This window comes from Aquarana catesbeiana, linkage group LG03 (assembly GCF_042186555.1).
Source record: "Aquarana catesbeiana isolate 2022-GZ linkage group LG03, ASM4218655v1, whole genome shotgun sequence".
NCBI lineage: Eukaryota > Metazoa > Chordata > Amphibia > Anura > Ranidae > Aquarana > Aquarana catesbeiana.
Window position 1 is genome coordinate 539,827,930 of NC_133326.1, and position 21,904 is coordinate 539,849,833.

Sequence of the window (21,904 nt, forward strand, 5' to 3'; positions counted from 1 at the left end):
CAGAATAAATAAAGAGATGAAAGCTATTGGCTACTGCCCCGTTTATAGTCCCGACGTACGTGTTTTACGTCACCGCATTTAGAACGATCGGATTTTCCGACAACTTTGTGTGACCGTGTGTATGCAAGACAAGTTTGAGCCAACATCCGTTGGAAAAAATCCTAGGATTTTGTTGTCGGAATGTCCGAACAAAGTCCGACCGTGTGTATGGGGCATGAGTCTTTTGACTAAAATGCCATTTTAGTTTTAGTCATATTTTAGTCATCTCAGTTGTTTATGTTTTAGTCGTATTTTAGTCGACTAAAATAATATTCATTTAGTCAACCAAAATGTTTTAGTTGCTTTAGTCGACGAAATTAACACTGATTGGGGCTGCTCTGTGCAAAACCACTGCGCAAAGCAGGTAAGTATAACATGTTTGTTATTTAAAAAAACAACTAAAAGGAAAGCTTTAGTATCACTTTAAGTGTACCTTTCAGAAAGATTTTTTTAGAAAATCCCCATTCACAATTCTACATCTAATGAATAGTACATACCATAGCACACTTAAAGTGGTTGTAAATGATCACATTGTAAAACAACCCATTCAGTTTAAAACAGAAATGAAAGGCAAAACATTTTTATACAGATATAAAAAAAATGATAAATACCTTTTTTCCCTTTTTTATAAATGCTCATATTCCCTCTGTTCTCAGCTGGGGGAAGAGACGCAGCAGCACACTGAGCTTGCCAGTGAATGGCTGTACAGCGGGGGCGTGTCAGGACAAGTCTGATCATTGAAGGAGAGCAGGTTGAGTTCCCAGCATAGCTAGAGAACTGACCACAGTGTGCTCTCCTGCTTAGTGTGGTCAGTTTTTAACAGGAAAGCAAAGGGACTGGCAGGAATACCAAGGATTTCACACAAAGGAAGCAATACAAGGAGAACAGGAAACTTGTATGTGGTATAGCAGGCACATATCAGGAATATGATACGTTGGGGAAACAAAACGCTTTAACCACTTGCCGACCGCTGCATGCCGATATACGTCAGCACAATGGCAGCGGTGGGAAAATGGGCATACCTGTACGTCCCCTTTAATTGGCGGAGCTAGCGGGCGCGCCCGCCGCGTACAGGGTGACCGTGCCCGCAGGACCGGCGGACTCGATGTCCGCCGGTCTTCCGGTGATCGTGTCACTGAGCCACATAACGGGGAAGTGCCTATGACAGAGATCACTGTTCCCTGTCATCGGGAGCAGTGATCGCTGTCATGTCAGTGGTAGCCCATCCCCCCCACAGTTAGAATCACTCCCTAGGACACACTTAACCCCTTCATCGCCCCCTAGTGGTTAACCCCTTCCCTGCCAGTGTCATTTACACAATAATCAATGCATTTTTATAGCCCTGATCACTGTATAAATGACAATGGTCCCAAAATAGTGTCAAAAGTGTCTGATGTGTCCCCCATAATGTCGCAGTCAATAAAAATCGCAGATCGCCGCTGCCATTACTAGTAAAAAAAAAATAATAATAAAAATGCCATAAAACTATCCCCTATTTTGTAGACGCTATAACTTTTGCGCAAACCAATCAATATACGCTTATTGAGGCTTTTTTTTACCAAAAATATGTAGAAGAATACATATCGGCCTAAACTGAGCAAAAAAAATAGTTTTTTTATATATTTTTGGGGGATATTTATTATAGCAAAAAGTAAAAAATATTGCTTTTTATCCAAAATTGTCGCTCTTTTTTTGTTTATAGCACAAAAAATAAAAACCGCAGAGGTGATCAAATACCACCAAAAGAAAGCTCTATGTGTAGGAAAAAAAGGACGTAATTTTTGTTTGGGTGCAACATCGCGCGACCGCGCAATTGTCAGTTAAATCGACACAGTGCCGAATCGCAAAAAGTGCTCTGGTCAGGAATGTGGTAATATCTTCCGGGGCTGAAGCGGTTAAAGAGAAGCTCCAGCCCCCCACACCAAAAAATGTAAAGTCAACAGCTACAAATACTGTAACTACTGACTTTTAATATTAGGACACTTACCTGTCCAGGGATCCCACGATGCCGGCACCCCAGCCAATTTTTTAATTAGTTCTCGGGTTCCCTAATGTGCATGCGCGAAGTGCGCTGCAGTTTGTGAATGGCCCGGTAGCGGGGGAAGAAGGAGGGGGGGTGGTTGAACTTCTGAGTGACCCGGAAGTGGGAGTGGGTACCTGCTCCTCCCTCCCTCATCACATACTAGCACATTATGTGAAACTTACGAAGCCCTGGTCATCCCCTCTGGAGGCGGCATCAATCTTCGCTCGTCTTCCTTCTGGGTCCGCGGACTCTGGCTTTGTGACTGGCCAGAGCCGCGTGACGTCACTCCCACGCATGTGGGCAAGAGCCACTTGTCACGGCACAGGGATCTAAAGAAACAGCACGGGCGGTCGTTCCTTCAGAGAGCATGTGCAGATGATGTCATCGGCGGCGTATACAGTAAATATGTCCTAAACCAGGCATGTCCAATGTCCGGCCCGCGGGCCAATTGCGGTCCGTGTTCTGGTTTTGAATGGCCCACCTGGTGATTTGGACATATATATCCTTTGTGGCCCCCAATGAATCCCCGAGTGCCGGTGGCCACAAAAGATATACATGCTGGCTGCTTTGGAGGTAATGGGGAGGAGGTGGGATGAGTGCTGTACATACAGGTGAATTTCCTGTTTGCACGGCAGCCTCTCTAATAGGAAGTCCCATCTCCTGCGCTGCCATTGGACGACTGTTCTGTCCATCAGAGGAGGCAGGACTTTCTATTAAAGAGGCCACCAAGAAAACAGATTCTCCTGTATGTAATCTGTTGGCGCTCGTCCCGCCCCCTTCCTGTCCCATCCGAGGTTGTAGATGGGCATCAAGCAGGCTGCACTGATGGCAATGGTGAGTCTGCTTTCCTGGCAATGGGGGTGCTGCATTCCTGGCAATGGAAAGACATGGCAATGGTAAGGCTGCATTCATGGCAACGGTGGGGCTGCATTCATGACAATGGTGGGGCTGCATTCCTGGCAACGGTGGGGCTGCATTCATGGCAACGGTGGGGCTACATTCATGGCAACGGTGGGGCTGCATTCATGACAATGGTGGGACTGCATTCATGGCAATGGTGGGGCTGCATTCATGGCAACGGTGGGGCTAAATTCATGGCAACGGTGGGGCTGCAGATGGGCACTGACCCTTATTTTGCTTCACAGTTCTTTATTTAAAATGTAATTTTTTTCCTGAAACTTCCCTCTTAAAGTGAAGGTGCGTGTTAAACACCGATAAATAAAGTATAGCCAAATATCACGCCCAAGCTCATCTCTTCACCACACACAGCCACAAAGGCAAGAGAATTCTTGTTGGGCAGTGTATTAGTGCTCGGGCGAACACACTTGGACCGAATTTTAATGGTTCAAAGAATGTCAGGCAAAACGGTCGGCCCTCACGCATGTTCACTTCATCAAATCTGGTCCTCTTTCAAAAAAGTTTGGACACCCCTGTCCTAAACGGTTCAAGTTTAGGAGATATTTACAATACCTATAGGTAAGCCTTATTATAGGCTTACTTATAGGCACATACAATCAAGTTAAGTTTACTTCCTCTTTAACAGCAGCTCTAAAATTATCCCACTATATCCAAAATGAAAGAAAAAGTTTAAGCTTTAGACACACTTTAAGAATAGAAGAACTGGACTACCCAGACGTTTAGCCTTGGTTCACACTAGATGTGGTGCAAATTCACAGCGAATCCGCTACGGATTCCGCACCGTATCAAAATCACAACCCTTTCATGCAAACCGATTGTGGAGTGTATGTTAAGTTAATGACACCCCAAAACCGGTTTTCAAAACACAGTGCGATTTGCAGACTCAGATCGCATGGGCGTGGACACCCATGCAATATGATTCTGGTGAGGATAAAATAGAGTCCATGGCTCAAATCGCACACCAGAGACACCACATGTCATTCGTACAGGAATGTGCTGCGATTCCTGTGCAAATCACATGCAATGTCCCGCACCGCATCAGTGTGAACCTGGGCTGACTCTTTATAGCCCCCGTTTGGAGCAGACACTGTGATACATATGGCATCAATAGGCTCAATGCACAAAGCTTTACACGAGACTAAACATCTCACCCATAATTTTCAAATCTCATTGGACTCTGCTGAAAATAAGTCATTTTTTTTTATAAATTAGGATTCTTATCCTGGGGTATTCGCTTTGTGAATCGAGCCTAATGGACGGAATGAGACTGGCAGACAAACCTATAAAATCAGCATTTAATCACATCAGTCAATTGGAAATTTCCAGCTCAGTTCATAAAATCTGCATCAGATTTCCAAGTCCACTTTTTATCTAAAATCATCTTTATTATTATGGACAAGAAAGCCCTGACATCAAGAGCTTACCATCATTTCCTGCAACTCTAATGAAAACGAGACATGAAAAATATTATCACACACAAAAAACACAAATCATAAAAGATAAATATCTTAATTTCGTCCGTGTTGCTGATATTTTCAAATCTCACCGAACTCACCAAAAAAATAACTGTCACTTTTTGAAACTATGGGGAGATTTACTAAAACTAGAGAGTGCAAAATCAGGTGCAACTGTGCATGGTAGCCAATCAGCTTCTAACTTCAGCTTGTTCAATTAAGCTTTTGCAAAATCCCTGGAAGCTGGTTTCTATGTGGAGCTGCACCAAATTTTGCACTCTCCAGGTTTAGTAAATCAACCCCTATGCATCTTCACCCCACTGTGTTAGCTTTGTGAACGGAGCCTATAGACTGCTCATGTATGCTGTCCCGAGCCATGAATCTGTTTATAAATCCCTAAACAATGAATGAGACAAAGCATCTGCAGACGAGATCGCTGAATCCTCCCCACTAATCTTATTATATAAAAAGCTGGAAGCCTCTTCAAATATCACCAGGACTTCCTGAGAGGGGAAAGCCAATTAATTGTAATAAATCACAATTTTTGCTGTCATTGTCCCTACATGAGACGCGTGAGTGTGTCAGCGGCGACAATCATACAAAGTGACAGGCTGGCATCGTGCATGAGAACTGGATGACATATAGAGATGATGAGTGTCAGATAACATGGGAGGGAGATGTACACTGCAGCCAGAGGAAATTGAGTCAGGGTCCTGGACGGGCGACCCCCCCCCCCCCCCACCCCCTTCTGTCACCTCCCCGTTCCCTTCTGTCCACCCTGGTAGATACAGTGTGCTCCATCTGCATCCCACCATATATCACTTTGTAAATTGTCCTGTCTTATAGTATGCAGGAGGCCTGGAGGGGGGAGGGGGTTACATAGTTGGTAGGATGAATAAAGACACCAATCCATCCAATTCAACCTGGGTGGGTGTCTGTGTGTGTGTGTTTATGTCACTGCCATCTCCCTTATCCTTGTATGGATATTGGGTTGGCCTATGAATTACAGTGACAGGGAAGATAAGACAATGGGAGAGGAATGAGGTTTATGGGGAGGGTCAGCCTGAGATAAGGATGATGCTTTGTGTTTGGGGTGGAAAATGGAGGAGGATGCAGAAAGGATGCAGGCTGGGTACCAAACACATACATACAAGCTTACTACATGATGCTGTGCAACCTACAACGATGATAGATGTGATCACTCACAGGGAACATAATAAAAAGGAAATAATATAATAATAATATTTTTTTTCTAGTAGGCACATCCAACTCCTGTTTAGAAAAGTTTTGTTGCATCAATGGAAGACAATGTAACTAAGGCTGAATTCACACTTCAGCGCTTTGAATCGCGTGCAGATTTGCCGCGAATCTGCCCGCGATTTGAAAGCGTCGATGTGTAATTGACAAATCGTGGGACTCGCATCTGAGATGCCATTCATTTGAATTACACCTCAAATCACGGTGTGGGTCTGCATCGATTGTCGCGCGATGAATAGCGCTGCAATCTCGGACACCCACGTCGCGGGAAGCATGTCGCCCAAAAGTAACTCCTGAACTTTTTTTTTGGGCGACATGCTTCCCACGATGCGGGTTGCCACGATTGCAGCGCGATTTATCACGCAACAATCGCGGCAGACCCACACTACGATTTGAGGTGTCATTCAAATTAATGGCATCACAAATGTGAGTCCCACAATTTGTCATTCACACATCGACGCTTTCAAATCGGGGGCAGAATCGCTGCAAATCTGCCCGCGATTCAAAATGCTGAAGTGTGAATGCAGCCTAAGGCTGCTTTCACAGTGAGGTGATATAGCTCCCCTACCCATTGAAATCAATGGGCAGCGCTGCCGAAGGGCCGGCAAAACCCTGAAAAGCTCCACAAAAACTACGGTAAAGCGCTGCTAACAATAGCAGCGATTTACCGCCGACGGCTGGGTGCTGCCAGTGTGAAAGTGCCCTAATAGTAAAAAAGAGAGATGTCAAAGAACAAAGTGGCAAGATGCAACACAAAGAACAACAAATAAAGTGGGGCAAATAAGTATTTAGTCAGCCACCAATTGTGCAAGTTCTCCCATTTAAAAAGATGAGAGGCCTGTAATTGTCATCATAGGTACATCTCAACTATGAGAGACAAAATCTGGAAACAAATCCAGACAATCACATTGTGTGATTTTTGAAAGAATTTATTTGCAAATTATGGTGGAAAATAAATATTTTTTCAATATCAAAAGTTCATCTCAATACTTTGTTATATATCCTTTGTTGGCAATGACAGAGGTCAAACGTTTTCTGTAATGCTGCGTACACACAGTCGGACTTTACGGCAGACTTTGCCCGGCGGACGGGATTTCGTCGGACAATTCGATCGTGTGTGGGCTCCAGCGGACTTTGTTTTCTCAAAAGTTGGACGGACTTAGATTTGAAACATGTTTCAAATCTATCTGACGGACTCGAGTCGGGTCGAAAAGTTCACTCGTCTGTATGCTAGTTCGACGGACAAAAAGCCACACTAGGGCAGCTATTGGCTACTGGCTATGAACTTCCTTGTTTTAGTCTGGTCGTACGTCATCACGTACGAATTCGACAGACTTTGATGGATTGTGTGTAGGCAAGTCCGTTCATTCAGAAAGTCCATCGTAAGGTCCGCCGAAAAGTCCGCCGGGCAAAGTCTGCCGTAAAGTCCGACCGTGTGTACGCGGCATAAGTCTTCACAAGGTTGTCACACACTGTTGCTGGTATGTTGGCCCATTCCTCCATGCAGATCTCCTCTAAAGCAGTGACGTTTTGGGGCTGTCATTGGGCAACACGGACTTTCAACTCCTTCCAAAGGTTTTCTATGGGGTTGAGTTCTGGAGACTGGCTAGGCCACTCCAGGACCTTGAAATGCTACTTACGAAGCCACTCCTTCGTTGCCCGGGCAGTGTGTTTGGGATCATTGTCATGCTGAAAGACCCAGCCACGTTTCATCTTCAATTCCCTTGCTGATGGGAGGACGTTTGCACTCAAAATCTCACGATACATCCCATTCATTCTTTTATGTACACGGATCAGTCGTTCTGTGCCCCAAAGCATGATGTTGCCACCCCCATGCTTCACAGTAGGTATGGTGTTCTTTGGTTGCAACTCAGCATTTTCTCTCCTCCAAACACGACGAGTTGTGTTTCTACCAAACAGTTCTACTTTGGTTTCATCTGACCATATGACATTCTCCCAATCCTCTTCTGGATCATCCAAATGCTCTCTAGCAAACCTCAGACGGGCCCAGACATGTACTGACTTAAGCAGGAGGACACGTCTGGCACTGCAGGATCTGAGTCCCTGGCGGCGTAGTGTGTTACTGCTGGTAGCCTTTGTTATGTTGGTCCCAGCTCTCTGCAGGTCATTCACTAGTTCCCCACGTGTGGTTCTCGGATTTTTGCTCACCGTTCTTGTGATCATTGTGACCCCACAGGGTAAGATCTTGCGTGGAGCCCCAGATCGAGGGAGATTATCAGTGGTCTTGTATGTCTTCCATTTTCTAATTATTGTTCCCACAGTTGATTTCTGCACACCAAGCTGCTTGCCTATTGCAGATTCAGTCTTCCCAGCCTGGTGCAGGTCTACAATTTTGTTTCTGGCGTCCTTCGACAGCTCTTTGGTCTTCACCATAGTGGAGTTTGGAGTGTGACTGAGGTTGTGGACAGGTGTCTTTTATACTGATAACAAGTTCAAACAGAAGCCATTAATACAGGTAATGAGTGGAGGACAGAGGAGCCTCTTAGGCTGGGTTCACACCTATGCAGTTTTAGTGCTTTTTGCAGATTTGCACTACAGTCCATCTAACATGGTTTCCTATGGAACACGTTCTGTAGTGCAAATCTGCAAAATTCAAAAAGCACTAAAACTGCATAGATGTGTATCGAGCCTTAAAGAAGAAGATACAGGTCTGTGAGAGCCAGAAATCTTGCTTGTTTGTAGGTGACCAAATACTTATTTTCCACCATAATTTGCAAATAAATTCTTTCAAAAATCAGACAATGTGATTGTCTGGATTTGTTTCCACATTTTGTCTCTCATAGTTGGCCTCTCTCATCTTTTTAAGTGGGAGAACTTGCACAATTGGTGGCTGACTAAATACTTTTTTGCCCCACTGTAAAATACTTGTAAGGGCTCATGTACACTGCAGCTCAAAGAAGCTCAAAGAAGCAGCTCCTACAGGCTTTTGAGCTCTCATTTTTTTCTGCCTGGAAACTCCCCTCCATGTTTGTCAATGGAGTTTATTTACTAAAGCTGGGGCGTGCATATTCAGGCTCACTTATGCATAGAAACCAAACAGCTTCCAGGTTTTATTGCCAAAACTTAAATGAACAAGCTGAGATTAGAAGCTGATTGGGTTCTATGTAGAGGTGAGCCAGATTTTGCACTTTCCAGCTTTAGTAAATAAACCCCTCTGTGTCCATGCACACTATGGCTGAAAAAACCCCCCACCAAACTCGCGTTTTTGAGAGACAATTTCGAACAGAAATGACGCATAAGTGCCCAAAAAAACGCTTATGCTCAAAAAAGCATGAAGACACTCAATAAAAACACGCAAAAGAGCGCCAAAAAGCACAAGCCTCTTCAAGGTTTTAGGCAGAGAAATAAAAGCTTAAATGCCCGTAAAAGCAGCTTTTTTTTAGCTGCAGTGTGCATGAGCCGATTCACACCCGAATCGCGCAAGAACAAGGTCTGAATTCCTGTGTAATTCCTGTGCGACTTTTTTCCAATTTTCAGCCCATTAATTTGAACAGGCTGAAATCTCACTGGATCGCACCAAAAGTAGAGCATGCACTACTTTTCAAATACGCACTGCACTGGATCGCTTGGTCCTGCGGTACCATGCAATCTGGTGCAGGCAAACGCAAATGCTTTTGGAATGTCATTAGGTTTAGAGTGACACACGCAGCAGATCGCAGACCCAATGTGTTTTGAACGTGGTAAAACGCACAAAACTCGAGTTTTCCAATTTCAGGATAGGTTTATTTCATACTTGCGGTATTGCTTACTGCCCTTTGAAACGCAAACTTCTGTAGATCATTTTTCAGTGGGCGGAATACTATTAGCTGGCAGGTGTTCAAGAGGCACTACTGCCACCAACTGACACCTTTTTTTTTTTACTTTATAATTTTACCCTACAGGACCACACTGCAATTTCAAATTGAGCATTTGACTCCAGGCCGCGGCCTGCTCCTGTTGACCTCAATGAGGGCAGTACTGTCTGTCAAACATTGTACCTCAAGTTACAAATGCCGTGGTTACGAACCAAAGTATTGCAGACATGGCATGCGTACAGCCCTGCCCGGCTGTATTGTAACAATTCAGGCGGGTGGCCAGGGGGGTGGTAAAACTATGACTTAGTCACCTGTTTTCATGGCGGCCATTCTGAAAGAGCCCCACGGCAGAATATGATGAATGAAATTATTAGCTACATTATTCATTAAACAGCAGGCTGAGCTTCCTTACAAATTGGCCATATATCTCTACGCAAATCAGATTTAACTAAAATATTTTCACCTCTGTTAAGATACAGTGCAGAAATTTCCCAGGATAATTAAAAAAAAATGTTTTCACCAATTATTATAATAACATTGGTGAAAAAAATGGCAAAAAATTGCTTGTTACCTGAAATGGTCGACTTACATAAACGCACACAAAAGCATTTGTCTCCGCTTGCAATGCAACTCATTGTAATGGAACCCCTAATGTGGTAAAACAGATGCACTTTTTTCATATGAAAACAACTGCAAGTTAAAAAAAAAAAAACGTGCGACGCTCAAAGCTCATAAAGGTGGATGCCACACATAGGACAACCCAATGAATTTAATGGGCTGCCCTATGCGTATGCTCGACAAAGCGCAAAGACGTGCATATGTCTGCCATGATTTTAGTACACGTTTATGAAACACTATAGTGTGAATGAAGCCTGAAGCTTTGTACTGTACGCAGCCAGTGAACTTACCTGAGAGGCTCCTTTCACATATGCTGCGGCCGCGGCTCACAGCATGGGGTCCAGTGCGTCCCTGTTCACCGATTCAGGTGCGAATCAGGTCTGAATTTTTGCCAGAATTCAGACCTGAATCGGAACCAAAGACCCACGGGACCCTTTTTAAGTGCGGGCCGCAGCTGCCGCGGAGCTGTGTCGACCGGCTCCATTGAGAGCCGGTCACACTCTCCTGTCATGCGAATCGGATGCAGGTAAAACCGCATCCAATTCCCATATGTGTGAACCTGGCCAGAATACAGAAGAGCTACAAAAATACTATTCAGACAGTGTGGACTTGTCTATGTGCAGTTGGGGGAGATTCACAGCCTGAAAGCAACAATGACGGAGGTCTAGGTAACAGTAGGTAAGTACAATTGCTATAGGAGTTGATTCATACAAATGTATAAATGGTCCACATAGTCGTTCAACACTGTTCGCTTTCAGGTCATCATAAAAGTCAAGGGGGCACTCTTTGTTCCTGTTAGAAGTTTAACCTCCATATACAGAAAGCCTTTTTTACAGTAAGAGCTGTAATAATGGAGAATATACTGTTTCAAAGGCTAGTTTTAGCTAACTAGTAATATTCTTTAACAAAATGCAGGATTTGTTTTGAAATGTACAAAATATAACCGGCTAAAATGTGTAACAAATAACATTGCAGGTTATTGAAGCAGGGAGTAACTAACTAACACGCTTGTGATCGAACAAATAAAATATTATGATCAGATCTATAAATTATTAAAAAGACACATACTGGGGTAGATTTACTAAAACTAGAAAATGCAAAGTCTAGTGCAGCTGTGCATGGTAGCCAATCAGCTTCTAACTTCAACTTGTTCAATTAAAGGAGTTGTAAAGTCTCAGCGTTTTTCACCTTAATGCATTCTAGGCATTAAGGTGAAAAACCTTCTGTCCTGCAGTTGCCCTCCAGAGCCCCCCTTTTTCTTACCTGACCCCGATAGTTCCAGCGACGAGAAGGAGCCCAGCAGCTCCAGCCGCTGTCTCAGGTCCTCTTTGGACAGATTGATAGCAGCGGGAGCCATTGGCCCCCACTGCTGTCAATCAAACCCAGTGACACGGAGCCAGGGGGCGGAGCCAAGTCCTGCTGTCTGTGTCACAAGTGCCCCCATGGAAAGCGGCTCTCCGTGGGGGCACCCGATGAGGAGGAGCGCACAGAGCAGGTAAGTATGACATGTTTTTTAAAAATAAAATAAAAAAAACCTTTACAATCACTTTAAGCTTTGACAAAAACAGAAACAGAAAACTGATTGGGTTCAACCAGAGCTGCACCAGATTTTGCACACTCCAGTTAAATTGGCCCCACTGTGTCATTGATTGATTTGAGTAAAACCTATCAAATTGAAGTTATTCAGATGGATCTAGGTTGAAAATCTGATCCTAGGAAAGCAAATATTTCAATATGATCAGTATGTGTATTGGGCATCAACCAATCTTTTTGATACTCCAATTGTATTTCCAATAAGACAGTAAATCTATCAACAATACGATCACATACACTATGGTTCTGTATATGGCCACCCTTAGTGGATCAGGAAGGAATTTTCCTGTTAGAACAACTTGGATTATCATTTATAATTTCCAACCTTCCTCAGGACCAACTGCAGGTTTAGGGCTCTGAAGATTGGGCAAGGCATTTCATTTATATATTTTAATCTTTTGGTTACACTCAATGGATATGTATCTTTTCTAAACTATGTAACGATATACAGTATGGCAGTCTCCCTAAGGCTCGATTCACACAGGGGCAACACGACTTCAGCGCGACTTTGCAAGGCGACTTCAACGCGGCTTCAACGCGACTTCAGCGCGACTTTAAGCAATTTACAACGCGACTTCAAGTCGCCTCCAGGACAGCCGACTTTGGCTGTGGCCAATCACAGAATAATCAGCTCTATGGGAGGGAGGGGTTTGCCTGGGCAAACTAATTTTTTTTCCTGTAAAGTCGCTTCAATATAGATGGAGATCCGACTTGGAGGCGACTTCCATTGAATTCTATGGGTACAGGTCGCCTAGAAGTCGGATCCAAGTAGTACAAGTAGTACGCTCTGAAGTCGGAGCAACTTCAGTAGTGTCAATTAAGACGCTCTCATTCACTGTAATGCAAATCTCTTCTTGGGGCGACTTGGGGCGACTTGAGGGCTTACAAGTCGGATCCCAAGTCGTCCTAGTGTGAACCGACCCTTAGTGGACAATCTGTAGTTGTGCTTTTTATGAAAGAGAAAGATGTAATGGACAGGGAATGCTAGGTCTGAGGTAGAGAGATTCAGTATTAAAAGGGTTCATATGGGCTGGTCCATAGTCAGTATAGTGTGCTGAAAACATTGCATTAACCAGACCCATCAGAACAGGAATAGCTGGGGCACTCTGGGTAATAAAGCTTTCACGTTCAGGGGCACCAGAGTGATCTGGGTCCCTGGAATGGATAGAACAGTATATACAGTACCAGGAGCTGATAATTCCAGATCAGTGGTCGCCAAACTGCGGCCTGTGGGCCAGATGTGAACTTTGCTTGCCTTTATCTGGCCCTTGAGGCACTATTCCTCCCACTGACACCAATGATGGGCACTATTTCTCCCACTGATACCAATGATGGGCACTATTCCTCCCACTGACACCAATGATGGGCACTATTCCTCCCACTGACATAAATGATTGGCACTATTCCTCCCACTGATACCAATGATGGGGCACTATTCCTCCCACTGATACCAATGATGGGGCACTAGTCCTCCCACTGACACCGATGATGAGGCACTATTCCTTCCATTGATACCATAGATAGGGCACTTGTCTTCCCACTGACACCAATGATGGAACACTATTGCTCTCACTGATACCAATGATGGGGCACTATTCCTCCACTGAACCAATGATGGGGCACTATTTCTCCCACTGACACCAACAATGGGGCACTATTCTTCCCACTAATACCAATGATGGGGCGCTATTCCTCCAACTTACACCAACAATGGAGCATTATTCCTCCCCCGAAATCCCAACAATTGGGCACTTTTCCTCCCACTAAGACTAATGATGGGACATGGTTTATTTCCATGACTTTTAATCCCACTGTCTGCCCCCCTAAAGCCTGAAAGACAGTTAATCGGTCCTTTGTTTAGAAAGTTTGAAGACTCCTGTTCCAGATGATCAGAGTGTCACAAGGACCCCATTGGTAGGCGCCGTACCCCTACAAATGAACGTTTGAGATGTAGGCCTAATAAACCTCTGATGATTAATATTAAAAAGTAAACAAATCCAAATATTGAGAAACAATTTGGAAAGACTTGTAAAAACAAATAACATTGTTTCCATTTTAACTTGAAAGGCAGAATGACCCTTTAAACCTGTCTGTAGTATGTGTACCCTAGATCTGTAGACCACCCAGGAGGTATCTAGATATAAAAACCCTATAGACCACCCAGACAGTATCTGGATGTAAATCGTACAATGTCATTGGCATTATAGAAAACATACAAGCCTTTCTTGAACACAATTGCTTTTCCCATGCTGTTTCCATCTGTGGGCTTATGTGCAGGAGTTTGAATTTGTCTTCCTGTGTGTGGTCAGCAAAACAAGCAGAGCTGTGGATCTTTCCACCAGGAAAAAAAGTTCACCTTAATGCAAACTTTACAGTGAGTAAGCTTTTGTATATTTTCATATAAAAGAACTACATTTGCGAGGGTTTCATGCATACTATTTCTCCCTGGTCTTATAAGTTAACTATGAATTATGTTTGGAGAACTTTTTTCTTATGTTGACAAAGTGTCCAGCTTGTCCATCAGATGTGAGCATGCAGGGGGAGGGGAGCTGGGGGCATATGCAGTGGCACTGTAACTCCTGATTCAGGACCATGGTCAGGAGGAATGAATGGTGGAGAATTGATATTAGTAAAGGGGTGTTACACTATATATGGCATTGGCAATGAACAGGAAAAAAAAAAAAGAGAGAGAGGCGCCAAGCCGACCATAGTGTAGTAAGCAAGTTTATTGTAGAGATCAAAAAATATATAAAAGTTACACTCACAAACAAAAGTAGGTAAAAGCGTGTCTCTTAACTCAATGTGCAGTTCGGACATCTGTGTGGATGGAAGATCAGAGCACAGCTCCCTCCATGACTGCTTTGCCAGAGCCACTGCAGCCAGGCACTATAGACAGGAGGTGAACTGCCGCTGTGGAACACAAAAGACGCCACCAGATGATGTGCTTACGCTAGTCTGCCAGGACCTTGACAATGGTTGCATTGTAGGTAGCATTTTATGTGTACCTTGGCCAGCAGTGGTGGCAGCTTCTCCAGGAAGGATATAACTGAGAACATTACAGAAGGCATGAGGAAATAGGGGGTAACTATATATAAGTAGGTACCTGAAGTTGACTTATTGCTCTTGTCCCCTGACTATGGGTGGTCCCAAAGTTGACCGGTGTGGAGGATGTAGTTGGAGGTATGATGGGGAATAGTGGTAGATGGTGACAGTAGCAGGGGTATATATAACAGTGAAAGGGATCCATACAGAGGAAGAAAATATTACACAAAGAGTGCGTAGTGATGGGTTTATATTCAGTAAAGGGCTGGGTATACAGCAGAGAGGAGGATATATAATACATATGGGGGTACTTGAGTCTGGTAATCTAACAGTTTTTCTTCCATTGCTGGGGTGGCGTCGTGTGATGGGGTGCAAGGGGGCACTTATAGTGTAAAACGTTACATAGTTAGTCTGGTTGAAAAAAGACTCAAGTCCATCCAGTTCAGCCAATAAAAGGAAATAAAAAAAAAAATCATGCAATCCTATATTCATGGTCCTATGTCCACAGTTGATCTAGACTGAGGAAGGCAAAAAACAAACAACAAAGCATGATTCAATTTACTCCATCATGGGGAAAAATTCCTTCCTGATCCCCCAAGAGGCAATCGGATATTCCCTGGATCAACACTACCTATAAATGTTAGTATCCAGTTATATTATGCACATTTAGGAAAGAATCCAGGACTTTTTTAAAAGCAGTTTACTGAGCTGGTCAGAACCAGCTCTTGAGGAAGTATATGCCACATTTTCACAGCTCAAACTGTGAAGAAGCGTTTTCGTATTTGGAAATTAAATCTCCTTTCCTCCAGACGTAGAGTGGCCACTTGTCCTCTGTGATGACCTTAACATGAATAGTTAAACACCAAGTTCAGTATATGGACCACTTATGTATTTATATAGGTTGATCATATCCCCCCTTGATCTCCTCTTCTCAAGAGAGAATAAATTCAGTTCCTCTAATCCTTGCTCATAGCTGAGCTCCTCCATATCTGTAATCAGTTTGGTTGACCTTCTCTGCACTTTCTCCAGTTCCCTGATATCCTTTTTTGTGAACTGGTGCCCAAAACTGAACTGCATATTCCAGATGAGGTCTCACTAATGATTTGTACAGGGGTAAAATTATGTCTCTCTATCTGAAGTCCATGCCTATCTTAATACAAGAAAGGACCTTGCTCACTTTGGAAACCACAGCCTGGCATCGCTAGCAGGGCTGGGCTCAGCCCTTCCTTCTCTGAGCTGGCCGCTCAGCTGTCGGCTAATTGCCAGCTCCCATCTGTCTCCACAGTAGCTGTTGTTGATTCTGCTCGTCAGTCCTGCCTACTTAAAGTCGTCCAGCTCACTTCATCTCTGCCTTCGCCTTTGTCAACATCACAGAGACTTTCTCTGGCGTTCCTGTTGAGGACTTGCTCGGCTGACGTTCCTTCTGGCTCCTGATCCTGCTTGCTGTACTACTATGTTTATCTCTGGCTCTCTGACATTTGCTTGGCTGACTACTTGATCTGGTTACTGAACTCTGGCTTGTTTTGACTATGCTTACTCTGTTTACCTTATTATTATTAAACAAGTGTGATTTAACTATACTTCTGTCTCTGTCTGATTCATGGTTCCTGATAATTGCATGCTATTATTAAGCTTATGGTCTACCAGAACACCCAGATCTTTCTCCACAATTGATTCTCCCAGTTGTACTCTGCCTAGTATGTATGATGCCTGCATATTCTTAGCCCCCAAGTGCAAAAAATTACATTTATCAACATTAAACCTCATTTGCAACAAAGTTGCCCGATTAAACTGTGCATTGAGGCTGGCTTGTAAATTGTAGACATCCTGTAAAGACGTTATTCCACTCCATAGCTTGGTGTCATCTGCAAACACTGAAATGGTACTTTTAATCCCTGACCTTATATCATTTATAAATATACTAAAAAGTAATGGTCCCAACACTGAACCTTGGGGTACACCACTGATAACCTTAGACCATTCAGAGTAGGAATCATTAACCACTACTCTCTGAATTCGGTCGTATATCCATTTACAAGCTGATTTTTCCAAGCCTGTAGACTTTACCTTACACATTATCCATGTGTGGGGAACTGTGCCAAATGCTTTGGCAAAATCCAAGTATACCACATCCACAGCCACTCATTTGTTTAAGGTTTTAATTACTTCTTCTTAGGCCCCTTTCACACGGGACGGATCCGTGTTGATCCGCCCCGTGTTTATCCGCTGCTCAGCGGGGATCGCTCGGCTTTCCCCAGCTGAGCAGGCAGATGACAGGGCGGGACCCGCACACTGTGCAGGGACCGCCCTGTCAGATCTCCGCTCTCCCCTATGGGGGATCGGAGGAACACGGACCGTCTGTCCGTGTTCCTCCCATCCGCTCTGCAGACGGATAGAAAAATAGGATTTTCTTCCGTCCGCAGAATCGGACGAGAGCGGAGGCGGACAACATCGGGTGTCAGCGGATGTACATCCGCTGACACCCGCTATCCCATAGGGATGCATGTATGTCCGTATTTCATCCAAAAACAGATGGATGAAATACGGACATACGGTCCGCATGTGTGAAAGGGGCCTTAAAAAGAAAACAGGTTTGTCTGACAACTTTTGTCTGAATTAACCCATGAATGTCTGTTGCTTAAAGTATTTCTCTCCACTGTACGTCTGGCGTGGGGATATGTAGAATAGAGGGGTATATACGGAAGAGGGGGTATATCATTCATATACAAAATTAAAGTATATTAGGGCTTATAAATGGTATATTTGGGTTATACACAGGGTAAAATGGGTATATATTATATTCAGGAGTACCTGAAGTAGGCAGTCTTGATTCAGCTCTTTCTCCATTACCACAGCTGGCTCAGTATAATTGGAGGTATTTATAATGGATGGTGGTTATGATGGGACTATACAGTGGAAGTAGAGTATATAGAGTAGCAGAGATATATAGGTTAGAGGAGGTATATAATGCATATCAGGCCTCCCCAGGTTCCTCATCTTTGACATGGGTTCAGTGTTGGGGGTATATATTGGATAGTATATGGCAGTAGGTTCAATGATGGGGTACATGATGTGGAGAAGTATATAAAAGAGGTGCGTATTTACTACTATGGGGTAACTAAGGCAGGCACTCTTGGCCCTGTTGTTCTACCATCCTTTGAAATGGCTCAATGTGGGGAACCTAGCAAAAGCTCATAAAAACCTGGTTTCCACTTTATACTGCACTGTTAAATAGGGTAAAATGGGTATATATTATATACAGGAGTGCCTGAAATAGGCAGCTTTGATTCAGCTCCTCCTCCATACCCACAGCTGGCTCAGTATAATTGCAGGTATACAGTATATAATGGTGGGGGTATGACGGGAGTATATACAGTGGAAGTAGAGTATGTAAAGGGCAGTATATAGTAGCAGAAGTATATAGGTTAGAGGGGGTATATAATGCATATCAGGACTCCCCTGGTTCATCTCCTTTGACATGGGTTGATTCAGTGTTGGGGGTATATATTGGGGTGTTTATGGTAGTGGGTGCAATGAAGGGATACATATTGTGGGAAAGTATATAAAAAGAGGGGGATATTCACTACATGGCAATAACTGAGGCAGGCACTCTTGGCCCTGTTGTTCTACCATCCTTGGGATTGGCTCAGTGTGGTGGATGTAGAAAAAACTCATAAAAACCTGGCTTCTACTCTATACTTCACTGTTATATAGGGTAAAATGTGTATATATTATATACAGGAGTACCTGAAATAGACAGTCTTGATTCAGCACCTCCTCCATACCCATAGCTGGCTCGGTATAATTGGGGGTATTTATAATGTTGGGGGGGTATGATGGGAGTATTTACAGTGGAAGTACAGTATGTAGAGGGCAGTATAGAGATAAGAAATAATGCATATCAGGCCTCCTCTGGTTCTCCTTTGACATGGGTTGGTTCAGTGTTTGGAGTATTTTTTGGGGTTTATATGGTAGTGGGTGCAATGATGGGGTACATATTGTTGGGAAGTATATAAAAAGAGGGCAGTATTTACTATGGGGGGTACCTGACACTGGCACTATTGGTCCTGTTGCTCTACCATCCTTGGAATTACCTCAATGTGGGGGATCTAGGAAAAAAAAACTCATAAAAATCCAGTTTTGACTCTATACTCCGCTGTTCATCTCCTAATGTAAACATAAGAAACAAGGGAGAATAAAACATAGAAGAGAATTAAGTAAACAAAAATCCATTTCGAATTGGCGGTGGTATTTTTCTTTACTTTATTCTCTTCTTTTGTTTTTGTGCTCCCTTGTTTGATAGGTTGACATATGAGTTGCACAGTGGAGTATAGAGTCAAAACCAGGTTTTATGATTTTTTTTTCTCTAGATTTGCAAATGAGTATGTTTTGTGATTGATTTAAAGTACACATTTATTGGGGGGACGTTGAGGTTTTTTTTACCTCAATGTGCGAGAGTATATGTGATATAAAGGGATATATAGTGACAAGAATATATATGACATATGATGGGCTTTCAGTATATGTGGTGTAAGGGACAGTGAGGGGTAGTGGAGTGTGGGCCAAAGATGGGTATATATTTTTGGTACAGAGGCCATGGAGGGTAAATAGGATGGAGGTAGCAGGTATGGAGACAATGGGGTATAGATGAACTTCAGGGGTAAATATATTAGAGGTGATAGGGTATATATGATGGAGATATATACTGGAGGTGGCAAGGATGGGTATATATGATATAAGGAGATGGGGTTATAGGAGATATCAGGATGAGGGTATATATAGTGTCGGTGGCAGTAATGGGCGGTATATATGATATGGGGGGGGGGGGAAATAGTAGGTATAAGGATGAGGGTATATATAGTGGAGGTGACAGTAATGGGGGGTATACATGATATGGGGGGGGGGTATAGTAGATATAATGATGAGGGTATATATATATTAGGTAGCAGTAATGGGGGGTATACATGATATGGGGGAGGGGGTTACCTGAAGCTTGCGGTCTCGGTACCGTTCCTCCGCCATCCCCGGGGTTCCCGCAGAACCTCCCGTAGGACGGTCTTGTGGTCGGGGCTGCGCTCGGTCGGGTAGATGAAGATCCAGCACAGGACGGACACGGTGAGGGCAGAGGCGCCCAGCGGGCAGCGGCTCCGAGGGCATTTCCAGTACAGCATCGTCCTTCACATGGCCGGAGCCGGGGGCCCCTAGGGCCCTAACAATGTGCTGTGTGCTGCCGGCTCTGCAGCTTCTCCATCCTCTCCATCCTCCTCCGAGAGTCCCCCTCCTCCCGCTGCAGCGCCGCCTCCCACCTCGTCTGTCCGTCCGTCCTGCTGTCTGTCAGCAGCTTCCTATTGTGCTGAATGAGAGGGGGAGAGAGGAGGATCCCCGACCGATCACCCCCGGGATGCCTTCATTATTACCGCCACTGATTACAGACCCCTCCTCCGCTAACCACCAACTCCCTCTGTATATACACAGTCCCCCTCCCCCCAATATACAGAGCCCACTCCTCAAAGGACCCCCATCATCTGCATAGAGCCCCCAATATACAGAGCCTCCTCCGCAATGGACCCCCATCCTCTGCATAGAGCCCCCCCCAATATACAGAGCCCACTTCTCCAAGGACCCCCATCCTCTGCATAGAGCCCGAAATATACAAAGCCCACTCCTAAAAGGAACCCCATCCTCTGCATAGAGCCCCCAAAATACAGAGCCTCCTCCACAATGGACCCCCATCCTCTGCATAGAGCCCCCCCCCAATATACAGAGCCCACTTCTCCAAGGACCCCCATCCTCTGCATAGAGCCCCGAAATATACAGAGCCCACTCCTAAAAGGACCCTCATCCTCTGCATAGAGCCCCCAAAATACAGAGCCTCCTCCGCAATGGACCCCCATCCTCTGCATAGAGCCCCCAATATACAGAGCCTCCTCCGCAATGGACCCCCATCCTCTGCATAGAGCCCCCAATATACAGAGCCTCCTCCGCAATGGACCCCCCATCCTCTGCATAGAGGCCTCCCTAATATACAGAGCCTCCTCCTGAAAGGACCCCCATCCTCTGCATAGAGCCCCCCCCAATATACAGAGCCCGCTCCTCAAAGGACCCCCATCATCTGCATAGAGGCCTCTCCAATATACAGAGCCCACTCCTCAAAGGACCCCCATCCTCTGCATAGAGCCCCCCCCCCCAATATACAGAGCCCACTCCTCAAAGGACCCCCATCATCTGCCTAGAGCCCCGCAATACACAGAGCCCACTCCTCAAAGTACTCCCATTCTCTGCACACAGCCCCCAATATACAGAGCCCACTGCTCAATGGACCCCCCCATCCTCTGCATAGAGCTCCCCAATATACAGAGCCTCCTCCTCAATGGACCCCCCATCCTCTGCATAGGGACCCCCAATACACAGAGCCTCCGTTTCAAAGGACCCCCACCCTCTGCATAGAGCCCCCGAATATACAGAGCCCACTCCTCAAAGGACCCCTATCCTCTGCATAGAGCTCCCCAATATACAGAGCCTCCTCCTCAAAGGACCCCCATCCTCTGCATAGAGCCCCCCAATATACAGAGCCGACTCCTCAAAGGACCCCCATCAACTGCATAGAGCCCCGCAATATACAGAGCCCACTCCTCAAAGGACCACCATCCTCTGCATAGAGCCCCCAATATACAGAGCCTCCTCCGCAATGGACCCCCCATCCTCTGCATAGAGGCCTCCCCAATATACAGAGCCCACTCCTCAAAGGACCCCCATCCTCTGCATAGAGGCCTCCCCAATATACAGAGCCCACTCCTCAAAGGACACCCATCCTCTGCATAGAGCCCCCCCCCAATATACAGAGCCCACTCCTCAAAGGACCCCCATCATCTGCCTAGAGCCCCGAAATACACAGAGCCCACTCCTCAAAGTACTCCCATTCTCTGCATACAGCCCCCAATATACAGAGCCCATTGCTCAATGGACCCCCCATCCTCTGCATAGAGCTCCTCAATATACACAGCCTTCTCCTCAATGGACCCCACATCCTCTGCATAGGGACCCCCAATATGCAGAGCCTCTGTCTCAAAGGACCCCCATCCTCTGCATAGAGCCCTACAATACACAGAGCCTCCTCCTCAATGGACCCCCATCCTCTGCATAGA

At 44.9% G+C, this 21,904-nt stretch overlaps 1 protein-coding gene across 1 annotated transcript in view; it reads right to left on the reverse strand.

Annotated features, from left to right (window-relative positions):
- The window catches only part of ST8SIA1 (ST8 alpha-N-acetyl-neuraminide alpha-2,8-sialyltransferase 1), a 98,588-nt gene extending 78,351 nt beyond the window's left edge, over positions 1 to 20,237 (reverse strand). The window contains exon 1 of the mRNA XM_073621434.1: positions 19,746 to 20,237. Coding sequence (XP_073477535.1) covers positions 19,746 to 19,930 — 185 coding nt within the window. The 5' untranslated portion in view covers positions 19,931 to 20,237. The remainder of the gene's footprint in view (positions 1 to 19,745) is intronic.
- Positions 20,238 to 21,904: the final 1,667 nt, after the last annotated feature.